At 41.8% G+C, this 17,423-nt stretch overlaps 1 protein-coding gene across 1 annotated transcript; it reads right to left on the bottom strand.

Moving 5' to 3' along the window:
• Positions 1-12,377: 12,377 nt before the first annotated feature.
• Positions 12,378-16,843, bottom strand: LOC120943812 (gamma-crystallin 1). The gene is made up of 3 exons (XM_040357357.1): positions 16,738-16,843; positions 13,713-13,955; positions 12,378-12,716 (listed from the first exon to the last, which is right to left on the bottom strand). Exons 1-3 carry the CDS (start codon positions 16,819-16,821, stop codon positions 12,441-12,443), a joined length of 603 nt encoding a protein of 200 aa, XP_040213291.1. The 5' UTR covers positions 16,822-16,843; the 3' UTR covers positions 12,378-12,440.
• Positions 16,844-17,423: the final 580 nt, after the last annotated feature.

Here is a 17,423-nt window from a genome sequence, read left to right as displayed (position 1 = left end):
TCAGGTCGAGTTTGGTAAAGACCGTGGCCCCTTTAAGGCGATCGAACAGCTCGGAAATCAAGGGTATCGGGTAAGCGTTCTTGATCGTGATGCGATTGAGACCCCTGTAATCGATGCAAGGCCTCAACTCACCGCCCTTCTTTTTCACAAAGAAAAATCCAGCCCCTGCCGGGGACGAGGATTTGCGAATGTGCCCGCGTGAAAGCGCCTCCATCACGTACTCCTCCATGGCCTCATTCTCCGCTACCGACAGTGGATAGACCCTGATACAGTGAGGGTGCTCTTGCGCCTACCTAGTAAAGCTTAAGATGTGAAGTAAAATAATAGTAATGAACTAGAAGTGATGATGCTGCTCAATCTAATAATGTATAAATATCAAATAGAAATACAATAAAATAGTGAAAGGTAAAGTGACGAGCGCAATGAATATGACTAAGTAATCAAAGTGTTAATCAGTGAACATTGATAATAAACTAAAATTGAAACAAAGTGCTAAAAAATATATAAAAACATCAATAATGAATAAAAACGTTCAGCCAGCAAGTGGCCAGTGAAAAAAAAAAAAAAAAAAGTGTGCACAAAAATAGCTGCAAAAGTCAGCAGGCAAACATAAATATGAAGCCTAAATCAGTCCTGGAATAATAGGCTAACAATACAGCCTTTATACGTGCATAAAAGTGTAGGAAGTTCCATAAAGACAAAAATAAATATAAACTTCTCCAATAGTGATAAACAAATGTTTAAAATCTTCTCATGTGGGTCTTCAAATAATGTGGGCTCACAATGCGCTTACCTTCCCAAGGTAGTAATCAAGCCTTGATTAAATGGATATCCACAAGGGGTGTTGTTGAATCTGCAACTAGCTGTGGATGTTCAGGGCGTCCTGTATAATCCAATGTTTGTAGGCTCCAGATTTCTATTTGGCAGCGGTGGTGCTCAGCATGGGGAAATAAAAAAGGTAGCTTCCCATAGTGTAGTAAACCAAGGCTAATTTATTGGTAAAAACGCTAACAAGTGCATTTTAAAAGATCAAAGAAAACGAAACTAAGAAACAGCTGATGACAGCTTACTGATGTATTGCTTCAAAAATCAGTCCGTCCCTTACATGTTACACCACGTCACGTGGCTTCATCAGAGGTGCACCCCTGATGAAGCCACGTGACGTGGTGTAACATGTAAGGGACGGACTGATTTTTGAAGCAATACATCAGTAAGCTGTCATCAGCTGTTTCTTAGTTTCGTTTTCTTTGATCTTTTAAAATGCACTTGTTAGCGTTTTTACCAATAAATTAGCCTTGGTTTACTACACTATGGGAAGCTACCTTTTTTATTTCCCCATGCTGAGCACCACCGCTGCCAAATAGAAATCTGGAGCCTACAAACATTGGATTATACAGGACGCCCTGAACATCCACAGCTAGTTGCAGATTCAACAACACCCCTTGTGGATATCCATTTAATCAAGGCTTGATTACTACCTTGGGAAGGTAAGCGCATTGTGAGCCCACATTATTTGAAGACCCACATGAGAAGATTTTAAACATTTGTTTATCACTATTGGAGAAGTTTATATTTATTTTTGTCTTTATGGAACTTCCTACACTTTTATGCACGTATAAAGGCTGTATTGTTAGCCTATTATTCCAGGACTGATTTAGGCTTCATATTTATGTTTGCCTGCTGACTTTTGCAGCTATTTTTGTGCACACTTTTTTTTTTTTTTTTTTTTTTCACTGGCCACTTGCTGGCTGAACGTTTTTATTCATTATTGATGTTTTTATATATTTTTTAGCACTTTGTTTCAATTTTAGTTTATTATCAATGTTCACTGATTAACACTTTGATTATTTAGTCATATTCATTGCGCTCGTCACTTTACCTTTCAGTGGATAGACCCTGCCACGAGGAGGAACGGCACCAGGTTGTAACTCTATGGCACAATCATATGGGCGGTGCGGAGGTAGGGCAACCGCGCGCACCTTATCGAATACATCCCGGTACTCCTCGTATTCAGGAGGCAACAGAGAGTCCGAGGAAGTACACAGTAACTTGACAGGCCCATGGATGCAACTAGCCCCACACTGCGGTGACCACGAGAGGATCTCGGCCGATCTCCAATCGAAAGTCGGATTATGCTTCTGGAGCCAGGGGTACCCCAAGACCACCGAGTAGTGTGGAGACGAAATAACCTGGAAGCAGACCGACTCTCTGTGAACGGCACCAATGGCTATCCCCACTGGAAGGGTCTCATGAGTCACGTGTGACGGCTGGAGGGGTCTGCCGTCTATCGCCTCAAGAGCCAGCGGGGAACCTCGAGCCTGCAGAGGAATGGAATTGGCGGCAGCGAACACACTATCAATGAACAAACCACCAGCACCAGAGTCCACCAACGCCTGGGTCATCACCGAGCCCCCGACCCAGGAGAGGACAACAGTGATCAGTGGTTTGTCAACACGGGAAACCGGGGACGAGGAGACTCCACCCAAGATCTGCCCCCGACAGGATCTCAGGTTTCGAGCGTTTCCCGGACGGTTCGGACATGCCAACCGAAAATGACCACCGAGACCACAGTACATGAATCGGCCCTCGCGTCTCCGGAGTGCCCTCTCCCCCTCGGACAGGCGAGCAAACCCCAGCTGCATGGGTTCACCCCCAGGAGGCGTGGGAGGAGAGGGAGGCACGGGTGGGACAGCAAACTTAGGCGCCAAACTGTTAGGAGGCCTCCGCAGGCACTCCTTAAAGGAAGGTCTCTCCCTGAGTCTGGTGTCAATCAAAATCAGGAAAGAAATAAGAGCCTCGAGCTCCACTGGTAGGTCCTTAGCTGCAACCTCATCCTTCAAGGCATCCGAGAGACCATGAGAGAAAGCAGCGACCAGAGCCTCATTATTCCAGCCCACCTCTGCTGCCAGGGTACGAAACTCAATGGCATATTCGGCTACGGATCGTGAACCCTGTCTGACGGACATAAGGAGCTTCGCAGCAGAGGCAGCGCGAGCCGGCACATCGAATACCTTCCGAAGAGAAGCAACAAAACCGGAAAACTCGGCAACCACCGGATTGTTGTTCTCCCATAAAGGGCTGGCCCAGGCCAAGGCCCTGTCCGAGAGCAGCGAGATCAAGAAGCCCACCTTTGATCTCTCAGTAGGAAAGGCATGTGGCAGCAACTCGAAATAAATGCCCACCTGGTTAAGGAAACCTCGGCACTGAGTTGGCTCTCCCCCAAAGCGCTGTGGAAGGGGGGCAGAACCGGTCATACCCCGAAACACCGCAGGCGCAACAACAGGTGTCGGGGTAGACTCTGGCACAACAACCGGAGCGGCAGTAGGAGCGGGCCCAGGAGCGACCACCGACCCATCGGCAACGGGAGCGAAATGAGCCGTGCGTTCAAGCAGGGTTTGCAACGCCACAGCGAACCGACCCAACAGGTGATCCTGCAGATCAAGTCTGGCAACCAGCGTGGGTAGCGAGGATGGCCCTGTACCATCAGAATCCATGGCTTGGTCCTAATGTCACGGAGCCATGAACCAGACGTACAACAAGAGATAAGTGAAAATAAGAATGCTTTATTGAAAATCAAGCTGTAAAGCAAAAGTCCAAACGGATGGTGAAACCGAAGCAGAGTCTTGCGAAGCCAGAGGTCAGGAACCAGAAGGGTAGTCAGACGAAGCCAGGATCAGGAACCAGCAGGGTAGTCAGACGAAGCCAGGATCAGGAACCAGCAGGGTAGTCAGACGAAGCCAGGATCGGGAACCAGCAGGGAAGTCAGACGAAGCCAGGATCGGAACCAGAAGCAGCAGCAGTCTTAGAAGCATGTGAACACAAGAGGACCAAGCAAGGAACTGAAGCCACAGACCTCCTATATATATGAGCCAGGCATCCAGCTCCTCCCAGTGGGAAGGAGGAGCCGCAGGGTGGGAGGCTACAAGAAACCCAGAAACCAAGATGGCCGCCAGCACATGTCAAACGAAGGAGGACAGCAAGGAGGTGAGACCATGACAGTAGGGCTTAAGGCCTTTCAGTATTTTTTCATCAAGAATAATAACTTCAATTGGTTTCTGGTGGATGCTACTCATTTTATTTATTATTCTTTTAAATTTGTATTTATAATTATTTTGGCTTTCTGGAGGAATTCTTTCTTCAAAAAGTTGGCATGGCCATAGAGGCAAGTTTTTCCCCCAGTTACACTAATATCTTCATGGGATATTGGGAATATCTTTATATATGGTCCAATAATCCCTATGTAAACACATTTTCATTTACAGAAGATACATTGATGATATTATCATCCTATAGCAACGGCTAGGTAATTTGGTATCGGAATTTATTGACTTTTGTAATAGTAACCCCTTTGGGATCAACTTTACATCAGTCATCAAAAAATATGTATTAATCTTCCTCAATGTGGGTCTATGACATGATGAGTCTGGCAGGACTGGACCCCAAATTTCAAACCCACTGGGACATGTATTTGCACTAAACATGTCATCATCCTGCTTGGAAATATAACATTCCCTTTAGCAAATCTTTCAGGCTCCATGGGAATTGCACCAGGCACCAGAGAGGAAACCTTTCTGAAGAAGGGCTACAGTAGTACATTGTAATTCCACTGATCTGGCTTATAAAAAGGTAACCTGTTAAATATGAGGAGGCCTCTACTGAACCCAAGACTAGAGGAAAGAACATGGATTATGATCTGTTGGGCCCGATCTTTAGCCCACAGTTTAATGCTAGCTATCTATTAAAAGGGTTTTACACAAACACTGGAACATCCTGCAGTGTGACCCCAAATTAATATCGAAGTACCTGTCAGGACCAGGAGTTAAACCTGGGACCTCTGCTGTGTCTGGCGGTGACTCTTCTCACTGAGCTACCTGAGATGCTGGACAGCAACCTTGTCTGATCCATTAGACAACTCTGCCTTGTGCCTTGGTGTTGAACCTTGAACTCTTTGCTCCTCCTTTGAACGTTCTGATTTAGGCCATGTCCCTGCACTACCTGTTTGCCAGATTATTGTGGTCTCTTCAGCCAGTATCTCGCTCTTGTCTTCCCTGCTGCTATCCATATTTTGCTACCACTCGTTATCGACCTTTGCTCTTAGACTATGCTTCTGCCTTATCCCAACTTCCAACTACTCATTACTTATGCTTCCCTTTGATCCTTACCTGCTTATCTGCTATTGGACCCTGCTTTGCTCACCTCCTGGTGGGGTGATCCTGAGGACTACCATACAGCAACATCCATCTCCACCATCATCCATCAGGGTGACTACCTGTATACTTATTCTGCTTGTCGGTGGTAGTCCCACTACTGCTATAGCAACTGGTCTTCGAGACTGACCCCTGATCATGACAGTACCAGACCACCCTAAGGTTGTCTTCAGGAAAGCTAGAAATATTAAAGTGGTTATAAAGGCAGAAGGTTTTCTACCGTAATGCATTCTCTGTATTGAGGTAAAAAACCTTCTGTGTGCAGCTCCCTCCCCAGCCCCCTTTACACTTACCCAAGACTGATCTTGATCCAGCGCTCTCTTCTACCTCTCTCTCCTCACTGGACATCAAGGCAAATTGCTCCTGCTGCTGTCAATAACAGCCTGTGAGTAGAGGGAGGGTGGAACCGAGCTGCTCTGTGTGCATCAGTTAACAAAGGCCTAAGGATGCAAGCTATTGAATCTTTCCCTGGGTCCCTCCCTGAGGGGAAATGTTTCAAGACCCTTTGCCTCAGGGAAACATTTTGGATCTTTAAGCTGGACACACAATCCTCTGCAACACTTCCCTCTCCTTATGTATCTTACGCCTGCTGGTTCTATGTCAATTTTTACTTTTTGCTATAAAACATTTCCCCCAAAAAAGTAAAAAAAGTAATTTATTCATCAGTTTAGGCTGATATGTATTCTGCTACATATTTTTGGTAAACAAAAATCCCCACTAAGCATATATTGATTGGTTTTTGCAAAAGTTATCGCGTCTACAAAATAGGGGATAGCTTTATGGCATTTTTATTATTATATTTTTTTAATACTAATGGCGGCGATCTGCGATTTTTAGCGGGACTGTCACATTGCAGCTGACAGATAGGACACCTAACTGACATTTTTGACACTTTTATTGCGAACCAGTGACACTATTACAGTAATAAGTGCAAAAAATATGCACTGTTATTGTATTAATGACACTGGCAGGGAAGGGGTTAACACCAGGGGCGATCAAAGGGTTAAATGTGTTCCCTGTTTGTGTTTTCTATCAGTATGGGGTACTGTGTGACTGGGGAAACACACAGATCCATCTTCCTGCTTGGCAGAAAGACAGGATCTGTGTGATCTCCCCTGACAGAAAGGAGATTTGCCTTATTTACACAGGCAGATCCCCGTTCTGTCACTGTAGGGTGCGATCACGGGTGGCCAGCGTACATCGAGTCCACCAAGTCCTCTGATTGGCTCTCCTGCTGGCCAATGTGCACCCACAAAAGCGAGTTCCCAAACCGGCGTACACCTACGGTGAGTTAATAATATGGATTTTATTGCATATACTTTTATAATTAGGTTTTATACACTATAGGTTCTGTATATACATTAAATAATCATGAGTGATACGTAATGTCTTAACTTAATCACTTTAGCCCCGGAAAAATGTACTTGAACAGGCCATTTTTTGTAATACTGTACAGCGTCGCTTTAACTGACAATTGTGCGGTCTAAAATGTTGTACCCAAACAAAATTTATGTCATTTTTTTCCCACAAATAGAGCTTTCTTTTGGTGGTATTTGATCACCTCTTCTGGTTTTATTGTTTGTGCTATAAACAAAAGAAGAGCGACAATTTTGAAAATAACACAATATTTTTTATTTTTTGCTATAACAAATATTCCCCAAAAATATATATAAAAAACAAATTTCTTCCTCAGTTTAGGCTGATATATATTCTATATAGATTTATGGCATTTTTATTATTATTTTTTTTACTAGTAATGGCGGCGATTTTTATCCGGACTGCAACATTGCGGTGGACAGATCAGACTTGTTTTTTTTTGTTCAATACGTTTTTATTAGTAAAAAGGACAAATGAGAGAACATACATGACAAAGGAACATAAGCCATAAGCGATCAGGTAAACACAACTTGTAGGCTATTAAAGAGGCACACAAATAAGAGCGAGCATTTAACGCCTGAGACCACTTATACAGATTAACAGCAAATATACCAGAACCTTGATCTGCCCATCCTCATAAAACTGTTCATTCAGGAAAATATAAAGAAAGAAAAGAAAGGATAGAAAAAGAGAGAAAAAAAAAAGGGAGGGAGGGAGGAGAAGGGGGAAGTCCTCTGCCTGCGGCGGTCACCTAAATCTGGAAACAAACCCAAGGCACAATATCTCACAGTTTATAAAGGTTGAGAAATAATATCAGCATATGCTGAAGTATATTTAAAGGCGAACCAACCGGACCATATTTTTCGTGACAAATCAGATTTGTTCCTAAGGGAGTAAGTAAGGTCCTCCATATAGTAAATATGATCCACTTTCACCAGCCACTGGCGCAAAGTGGGTAAAACCGTTTGTTTCCAAAATCTAGGAATAAGGGATTTTGCTGCATTCAGCAGATGCAGCATTAATGATTTTTTATATGATCCGATTGGTTCGGCTGTACAGTGTAACAGGATAACCCAGGGGTCTCAAAGCCCTGGATTTCCTTCATCCAATGCAGAATACATAACCAGAATGGGCAGATACGTGGGCAGTACCACCACACATGCGCGTGCGTTGCATGCTCGCCACATCCACGCCAGCAGAGCAGGGATGTCAGAGGGAAGGTTCTGTGGAGCACTATTGGGGTGTAATACCACTTAGTCAGCAGTTTATAATTAACTTTAGCAAGTTTAGAGGATATAGAAGACGTATGTGCTAGAAGTAAGATGGGGTTTTTATGACGTGGCGAGAGTTCCTTATGAAGATCCTTCTACCAATTGAGCAAAAAAAGTAGGAGTCCCAGAAGTAGACATGGAGTACAAGGCTTTGTAAAAGTAAGAGATGGGTCTCTCAACCGGTTAAGGTTAAGTCCGTGACGTCTTGAAAGGGTTTTGGGATAGAGTGCACAAAGGCCATCAATTGACGGTACTTCCAAATGACCATAGGTGTAACCACGGAAGACTCCATGAGATTGGATAGGGGGACAAAGCCTGTTGGAGAGGCAACATGATGTAGCAGTGTTGCGGACCCTAAATTCCAAGCATGGGGAATGGGCTGCACATTTCCAGGTGGGAAGTAATCGTGGCCAGTTAAGGGCATCAGGGGAGAATTATACAAGCAACTGTAAGACCTGTGCATCGAGTCCCAAATCATCAAAGTGGAGTATGTCAGGGGGGATGTTGTAGCAGATAAGGTCCTAAACTTGTGTGGGATCTCAGATTTGAGTGTAATGGTCTGCTCCACATAAGTCAATTTCCAATGACACCCACAACTTAGATAGCTTATGATACTTCCAGTGTGAGATTCTGGTCAATATTACAGCTAGGAAATAACGTTTGACATCCGGCAGAGCCAAGCCCCCATCCCTCTTGGATCTAACCAACAGGGACCAAGCAAGTCTGGGTCGTCTCCTGTTCCATATATATTAACAAAATAAAGATCTTAACAGTGTGAAGAAACCTACAGGAATTCTATATGGGATCATTTTAAATAAAAACAGCAGCCTGGGCAGTATGTTCATTTTTAGGACACTAGTCCTCCCTAACCAGGAATGCGCAAGTTGTGACCATTTCTGCAAATCAGACCTAATCGTGTTCAATAGGGGGATAAAATTAGTGCGGAATAAAGAGGCGGGATTAGAGGTGAGGAAGATACCTAAATATTTAATCGAATGAGCCTGCCAACTGAAGGGGAAGGATGCCTTCAAATGAGGCACAATCCGAGCGGGAACCGACAAATTTAGTATTTCTGACTTAGACAAATTTATCTTGAAGTTAGAAACGGCGCTAAAGGAGTTGAAGGCTGACATCAGGTTAGGTAGGGTTATAATAGGCTGTTGCACATAGAACAGGATATCATCCGCGTAGGCATCATACTTGTGTTCAGTTTTACCCACTACAATCCCATGGATATTCGGATTGTGCCTAAGCGTGGACAGAAAAGGTTCAAGGGATAGGGCAAATAGGATGGGTGAGAGGGGGCAGCCCTGACGGGTGCCATTATGGAGTCTAAAGGAGTCACTTAACGTGCCATTTATGCATTATTGGGCTGTGGGAGAGTCATAGAGTGCAGAGATTCAAGAAAGCAGGGAGGGACCTATACTAAGATGGGAAAGCGTAGCCATTAGGAACCCCCAGTCCACCCTATCAAACGCCTTCTCTGTGTCCGTGGAAAGCAAAAGGGTGGGCTGGGAGGACCGCCAGACATGAGCTATTAAAGATAGGGTGCAAAGGGAATTATCCCGAGCCTCCCTGCCGGGAATAAACCCAGTCTGGTCTCTAGATACCCATTGAGGGAGGAGGGGGAGGAGCCTATTCGCAATAGCCTTGGCATATAATTTGGCATCAAGGTTCAATAAGGAAATGGGGCGGTAGCTTCCGCAATTCCAAGGATCCTTACCAGGCTTAGGAAGGACAGTAATGTGGGCATGCAACATTTCAGGGCGAAGAGAACCGCCCTCTGAGACCACGTTGGCGTATTTAGTCAAACGAGGGAGCAGAAGATCTGCAAAGGCTCTGTAATATGCCACTGTGAAGCCATCTGGGCCAGGTGCCTTACCATTGGCCATGGCTTTCAGCGTGGTAAACTCCCCCTCCAGAGCAGCTAAAGTGTCAGTAGGGAGTACCGGTAAGCAGGCCTGTGCCAAATAATTGCGAATAATCTGAGCCCTGGCATCCTTATCCTCTACAGTGTGATGAACATGATACAGGGTTTGATAAAACGCTCGGAATTCACTGGCTATTGCGGACGTTTCGTAAATCATAGAGTTGGAGGAGGATTTAATTTTGGCAATGAAGGTTGCAGATTTTTTCTGTTGCAACGAGCGTGCCAACAGCCGACCAGGCTTATTGCCCCACTCATGCAAGCCCTGGGTTATAATGCGAAACCACTGTTTCTGCTCCAAATTAAAGAGGCCCCTCAGTTCCTCTCTCTTCTGGGTCAGAGCCTGAAGAATCGAAGGCGACAGTCTGGTTTTATGCTGACGTTCCAAAGCCTCAATTTCCCTAACCAATTCTAATTGTTGGTGAGTACGCTCCCTCTTTTATCTGGATCCCAACTCAATAAGCTTACCTCGGACATAGGCCTTATGGGCTTCCCAGAGTGTACCTGGTGTCACCTCCGGTCCAGCATTCTCAGCGAAATATTGGACTAGAGCGTCACCAATCAGCTTTCTGTCAATATTGTCTAGAAGTAAGTTATCATTAAGCTTCCAATTTGTATTTTTAACCGGCAAGGAGGGGACCTTCAATGTGAGTGAGATCGGAGCATGGTCTGAGACAGGGAGATCAGACACGTTTGACACTATTTTGGGACCATTGACATTTATACAGCAGTCAGAGCTAAAAATAGCCACTGATTGCTTAACACTAGGGGGCGATAAGAGGTTAAATGTGTGTCCTAGGGAGCGTTTCTAACTGTGGGGGAATGGGACTGCCTGGGGGAGGAGACCGATTGTTGTTCCTAAGCAGTAGGAACGACAGATCATTCTCCTCACCCCTAACAGAACGGAGATGTCCTAAGTGACACAGCGGGCGCGCATGTGCGCTCTCCATATACTCCTTAAAGCGCCCGCCGTACAGCTATGGCGATTTGCGCAGGAGTGCCATTCTGCCGCCGTCAAACGACAGCGGGTGGTCGGGAAGTGGTTAATACAAGTTTTATGTATGCTGTACATTATTGCTGGTGCAATTTAAAGTGCAATGTAATGTTAAGAAAGGATGTAATGCACATAATCAAATTCTTCTTGGACCATTGTTTGCTTGTGTTTTAAATGAATGCAATTCTGAAAATTTTTGGTCTCGTAGTTTTTTTGGGATTGCATTTTCTTGTATAATGTATGATGTTTGGATGTCTTGGCATATGGATGTATTGGCTATATCATATAGGCTTGAAGGATTCAGTGCTCTTTACCACCCATGCTTATACCATATAGTTTTACTATAGCTATACAGCACTATGAAAAAGCTAAAATGTACTAAGGTGCACTGGTTTCGTGCCTAGGGTGTCTGCTATTATGAAAGTATTTTTTTTTTCAATTAAATAATAAAGTGGCATATTTTAACTACAGTAATTTTAACTAAATGTTGGTTCCTCATTCGGACTCATATTGGACTCCAAGCATTTCCACTGCGCATCAGATCTCCTTACCACTTTGTTTGCTGTGGATGTTAAGCGTGCTGTGTGGAATTTTATCTACTGGGATTTTTTACATGCACCCATTTGTACTACTTGTTGGGACACTTCCTTTGTGTAATATTTTTATTTTTGTGATTTTAATTACATTTTTTACACTATGAGGAGGTGTTTTTTCTCCCTTTTTTCTCATCCCCTCTGAATTTCGGAGCTCTCCCTCCACACCATCTCATTGGATATTCCTGTGGCCAGCCTCACCAGTTTCTCATCGGGATTTACCTGGAACATCACAACAGGGAATCTCATCCTCAACGGTGTCTTTGGAGGGCGTTCGGCCCATACAAGCCTTGGGGACCCACCCACCGTACGGTGAGACGTGGGTCAACGGTAGCTGGTAAGAGTATTTCATCTATCTATTTGCCAAGGAAAATCTACCTGGAGATGTGCTGTTACTAACAGAAGGGACAATTTATCTGTATGCATTGATGAGATTTAAAAGATCATCCTTACATGTGCATGGGACTATTTACGTTTTGCATATATCTGTAGGAATACAGATTCACTTGATTTTGTGGTTTAATTTGCAACGTCATTTTCAGTTGTTTTCATTTATATATTAGCTTTAGTAGCTTAATAGTATAGCTTTAAACATATATGATCTTTTTTCACTGTGTGTTCAACACTGAGGATTTAGTGTCAGATTATTTCCCAGTGTGATTGCTTTTCACTCACAGGTCCACCTTGCAAGGTGGTGTCATTTAAAGGTTGGCACTACATTTTTTTCTTTTATATATCATATAGGCTTGAAGGATTCGGTGCTCTTTACCACCCATGCTTATACCATATAGTTTTACTATAGCTCTACAGCACTATGAAAAAGCTAAAATGTACTAAGGTGCACTGGTTTCGTGCCTAGGGTGTCTGCTATTATGAAAGTATTTATTTTTTTCAATTTAATAATAAAGTGGCATATTTTAACTACAGTAATTTTAACTAAATGTTGGTTCCTCATTCGCGTCTATTTACAATATTATTAATTTCAAATTCTTCAATAAAATCAACTTGTACTTTTTTTAGTATACTTTAATTTTATTGGATGTATTGATTATCACAACAGCAATGCTGTCTTTAAAACATTTCCTGGACTCTCCTGAAAGAACCAACTCTAGGAGTAACTGCTCCCCACTCAGTGTATCTTCTGTATTCTCCGGGTCTCAGGTAGTACTGACGTCCCCTGTAGTTGGGTTGTTCATAGAGGATCCAGTGTCCTTCAAGGACATTACAGGAGTGGATATCATGGTAGTTGAATTCTTCATGGACTTGAGGACAATCTTCAGTGAACTCCATCATCTGACCTCTGAATTCTTCCCTTTCATAAATCCTGAGCCTAAATGATCCACGGTGCTGATGGAAAAACATGCATTGAAAGTCAAAAATCTTTCAGTATTTCAAAAATGTATTTTATATTGGCTGAAGGCCTGCGCACACGCACTACATTGTTTATGTGTGTCTGTTTCTATAGATTTGGCATGGTAGGGCAGACTTACAAATAGTGGCACAAAGAACGCTAAAGAGAAAAGAAAGCAGTAACCTGGGACAAATAGTGATATTATGACTGCTACATTCTTGCCTCAATTTTAATATAAGTGTATTATACGTTCTGAAGATAATATCTGAAATATACATAGATTGATAAAAATATATAAAGTTCCTGGAACTTAGCTTATTAGACCTAAAAACATCTGAAGGAAATCTATACTTAGAGAACATGGAGGTTGTTATTGCTGACTTCCCCTCTATAAATTCTAGTTGACTAGATTCAATACATTTTGAAACACTGACCCAGAACAAGCATGCAAATCTTTTTTGACTATGCACTGATTCCATCAGTTGCATGCTTGTTCCAGGTGAATAATGAAAACAGAAACCGCCAGGTATGTAGCGATATCAGAAAAAAGGTCAGTACATTTTCTCCCCTTTCTATTTATTAGTTTTATTAAAAATAAAATAAATAAAATACAAATATATATCCCAATGGTTTTCTATCTTATCCTATACCTGGCTCTATTTAACTGAGATGCCTGTCAATGGTTAAAAATGAGGGAGCAAATCTCTTTAATCTTTGACTACCATCGCCGGCATTTGTTTCTGTAAATACCATACTAGTTTCCTGGCTGTCATGTTGATCCAGTGGTTTAATTTTTTTCTAAGACATTAGCTCCTAACTAATATGCACCTTAGGAGTTTTGACTTCACTCTGACTTTGCTAATATTAATGCTTGATCCAGATCAGTGTTCCAAAGTACTGAAGCTAAAGACTGGTGTTTAACAAGCATTTTCAGAACCAAATTAGTTTTCCCTTAGTAAAGGTAACCTTTAGTATATAAAATAAATGTATACCTGAGGGATGACACGACAAGACCTAATGGAGTCATTCAATCCCATCCACTGTTGAAAATCAGGATACTCTCCCCTCCTCAGGAAATATTGATGTCCAGTGTAGTTGGGATGCTCATACAGCATCCAGTTTCCATTTTCTACACGGATGGAGTTGCAACGATTGAAGTAAGAGTGGAGGTCAGAACAATCAGAGCTGCACTCATAAGAGCGACCCTGGAAGTTTTTGTCCTCGTAGAAGATGATCTGAAATTTCAATAAAGCAAATATTTATTGTGGATTACTGTTAGATGACATTAAATATTGCCTTTTGCATTCAAATTTTATAATTATAAACCATTCTGCAATAATCAATAAATAGTCAGCAGTAAACAAAACATTCTGTTGTTTTTAGTCTTTGTAGATGATCTGTAAATATAGCATATTCACAGTTATTGAAAGAGGGATGTTAATGTGAAAAGTAGCTGATCTCCTAAACCACAGATAATACTCTTATGCCCCGTAAACACGATCGGAATTTCCGATGAAAAAAGTCAGATGGACTTTTTTCATTGGAAATTCCTATCGTCTGTGTGGAACTCCATCGGAGAAAAATCCACGCATGCTCAGAATCAAGTCGACGCATGCTCAGAAGCATTGAACTTAATTTTTCTCAGCACGTCGTAGCACTTCTATCAGTTTGTTTATCCATAGGAAAATTTTAAAACATGTTCTATTTTTTTTTCACTGATGGAAAAAAAAAACGATGGGGCCCACACACGATCGGTTTGTCCAATGAAAACGGTCCGTTTTCATCAGACAAGCCAATCGTGTGTACAGGGCTTAAGTATACCTGTGGATAGCTTCGGCCAGGTATCTGGAACCTAGGATTATCTATCACTAACCACAAGTAACCAATGGATGTGCTTCTTTATGCTCACAGCTTTGAACAGCACTGGCTATTTTGTTCTGTAATTCAGTTGTTGAGGCCAGGTAGTAATCGCTGATCAGAGCTCCTGGGATCTCTCTCTTGCCAAACCATGGATATTTAGAAGTACGTTATGTCCCCACCACTATCACAATTACAATTCCTACTCATAGCTTGAAACAATTACATGCTAAGAGTAGCAACATGCTGCTTCTATTTTTTTTATAACTTCCACTAATGCCTCACTGTTGGCTACATTGTCGCGCCCACAAAAGTGATTATATATTATTAAATAAAGAAGAGCAAACAAAAATAATGAGTTGTAAAGTACAAATAGCTATTCCTATAAATCAAGCATAAGTTAATAAAGAACCCTAGAATATCATTGTTTATTGGTGAGTTATTTGTTATGGCATAGCCCATGCTGTTTTTTAGTCCAACTCCAGCCTATGTATTAAGTAAGTAGGTAAGATATAACATTTGTGGTACATTTTTGTTTCTGTATGTGGCTCCTACTTGGGATTTTGCATCATATCCTTTGCCCATGAAAAAATTATAAAAAATTAAAGTAGCAGGTGTCACGCATCCATTTTTGTTGTGTCAATTAACCACCTCAATACCGGGCTTTAAAACCCACCTCCATACCGGGCCTATTCTGGCACTTCTCTTCTACATGTACAAATTATCATTCTTTTGCTAGAAAATTACTCAGAACCCCCAAACATTATATATGTTTTTTTAGCAGACACCCTAAGGAATAAAATGGCGGTCATTGCAACTTTTTATCTTGCACGGTATTTGCGCAATCATTTTTCAAACGCCTTTTGTTTGTAAAAAAATGGTTTCATGAATTTAAAAATAACAAAACTGTAAAATATGAAACATGATGTAACGCAGAGTAAATAGATACCTAACATGTCATGCTTTAAAATTGCGCACACTCATGGAATGGCGCCAAACTTTGTTACTTAAAAATCTCCATAGGCGACGCTTTCACATTTTTACAGATTACCAGTTTAGAGTTACAGGGAAGGTCTAGTGCTAGAATTGTTGCACACGCTCTAACGCACGCGGCGACACCTCACATGTGTGGTTTGAACGACGTTTACATACGTGGGCGGGACTTACATGTGCGTTCGCTTCTGAGCGCGAGCTACCGGGGACAGGGGCGTTTTCATTTTTTTAATTTATTTTTTATTTTACTTATTTATTTTTTACACTTTTTTTACATTTTTTTTTCCGATCGCTTTTATTCCTATTACAAGGAATGTAAACATCCCTTGTAATAGGAATAGTGTGTGACAGGTCCTCTTTAAGGAGAGATGCGGGGTCAATAAGACCCCACATCTCTCCTCCAGGCTGGAAAGAATGAGATTGTGAAAAAAATTCACAGATCTCATTCTTACTAGCCGCAATTGCGGTTTGTTTACTTACGGGTACCTGGGCGTGACGTCATCACATCGCGCCCGGGCCTCCGACGGTCAGAGTGATGACTGGTGACCAGATGGTCACCAGTCATCACTCTGCTGCACATCCAGCGGACGGCGATCATGGCAGAGCCCGGAGAAGCACCGGATGGCGGCGAAACCATTCTTACGGTGCGCAGGATCGCCGCCAGAAGAAAATTATATCTCTATGATGCCTCTTGGTGCAGGTATCTTTCAGATATCCCCGCACAATGATAGTCATATGACGTCCACCTGGGATAACAGATCCCCTTTTTGGACGTCATATGGCGGCGTGCGGTTTTAAAGTGGTTAAACAAGCTGAACTGAGAAGCTGATTGGCTACCATACACAGTTGCACCAGATTTTGCACACTCTAGTTTTCACACAGACAACAAAAAAATTATGTCAGACCGATAGATATGCTTTTGCTAATCATCCTAAAATATTTTATAGAGTGGTCAGGAAATTTCTGAAATCAATGTATCTATAGCTTGAATTACTAACCCAAAACATTTAGCCTAATACTTCATTACTTATAGCATGTATTTTAGACTATCATTAATAAATTAATTGTGCTGACCAGATTTGATTGTATTTAGCTGTAAAACTACAAAATATTAACATACCTAACTAACATAGTTATTTGATCATTTAAAATAACAAAATCTTTTACCTTTCCCATTTTGCTTGGGTGTCTCTGGTGAGGCGTCAGTACAGTGGAATGACAAACACAGCTGTTCTTATATACGATTTCCATTGCTGGATCTGCATTACTTACACAATAGAGATCTCGCTCAGGACAAAGAATGTATAGTATTTCTCTTTTCATTCTACACTGTATTGAAGCCGAGAATGTTCAATCTTTTTACACCTCCCTCGTCAGCTTTTGATCATCATGAGTTCACATTTATTTTCTAGTGTCAGTAAATAATAAGCACAGCTAAGTGAACACATCGATATATTTGTTCTTTTCAAATTAGGAAATAACACTGGGGTAACTTAAAAATATATAATACTTTTTAAAATCCTATTGAAAACTTTTATGGATGCCTATTTTTTAGATTGGATTCCTATTTTTATAGATTGTAAGAGAAGAGCAAATGCATAGTATAGATATGTTTTCTACAAATACGTTCTTATACATCAACTATTATTGTAAACTTTAGGAAATAAAACGTAATTTTTATTTTATTATTATTTTTATTAAACATTCTGGATACCAGGTGTCTGAATAAATAGCTCCATGCTTAAAACTTTTTTTGTGTCATTTACCAATATCCATACACCTATTAGGCCTCATACACACGACCAGACATGTCCGATAGGGGATTTTGGTCTGATGTGTGTACACACCATCAG

The sequence above is a fragment of the Rana temporaria genome, chromosome 6, assembly GCF_905171775.1.
Source record: "Rana temporaria chromosome 6, aRanTem1.1, whole genome shotgun sequence".
Lineage (NCBI taxonomy): Eukaryota > Metazoa > Chordata > Amphibia > Anura > Ranidae > Rana > Rana temporaria.
The sequence above is the reverse complement of the archived record's forward strand: the minus strand, read 5'-3'. Positions and strand labels throughout refer to the sequence as shown.

What these genes read in the sequence shown, in the direction of transcription:
- LOC120943812 (XM_040357357.1), bottom strand. Translation starts at nt 16,821, where the DNA reads ATGGAAATCGTATATAAGAACAGCTGTGTTTGTCATTCCACTGTACTG. An exon ending in ACCCAAGCAAAATGGGAAAG is followed by an intron (nt 13,956 to 16,737) that starts GTAAAAGATTTT and finishes TTGAAATTTCAG; the next exon opens with ATCATCTTCTACGAGGACAA. An exon ending in CTTGTCGTGTCATCCCTCAG is followed by an intron (nt 12,717 to 13,712) that starts GTATACATTTAT and finishes TTTTTCCATCAG; the next exon opens with CACCGTGGATCATTTAGGCT.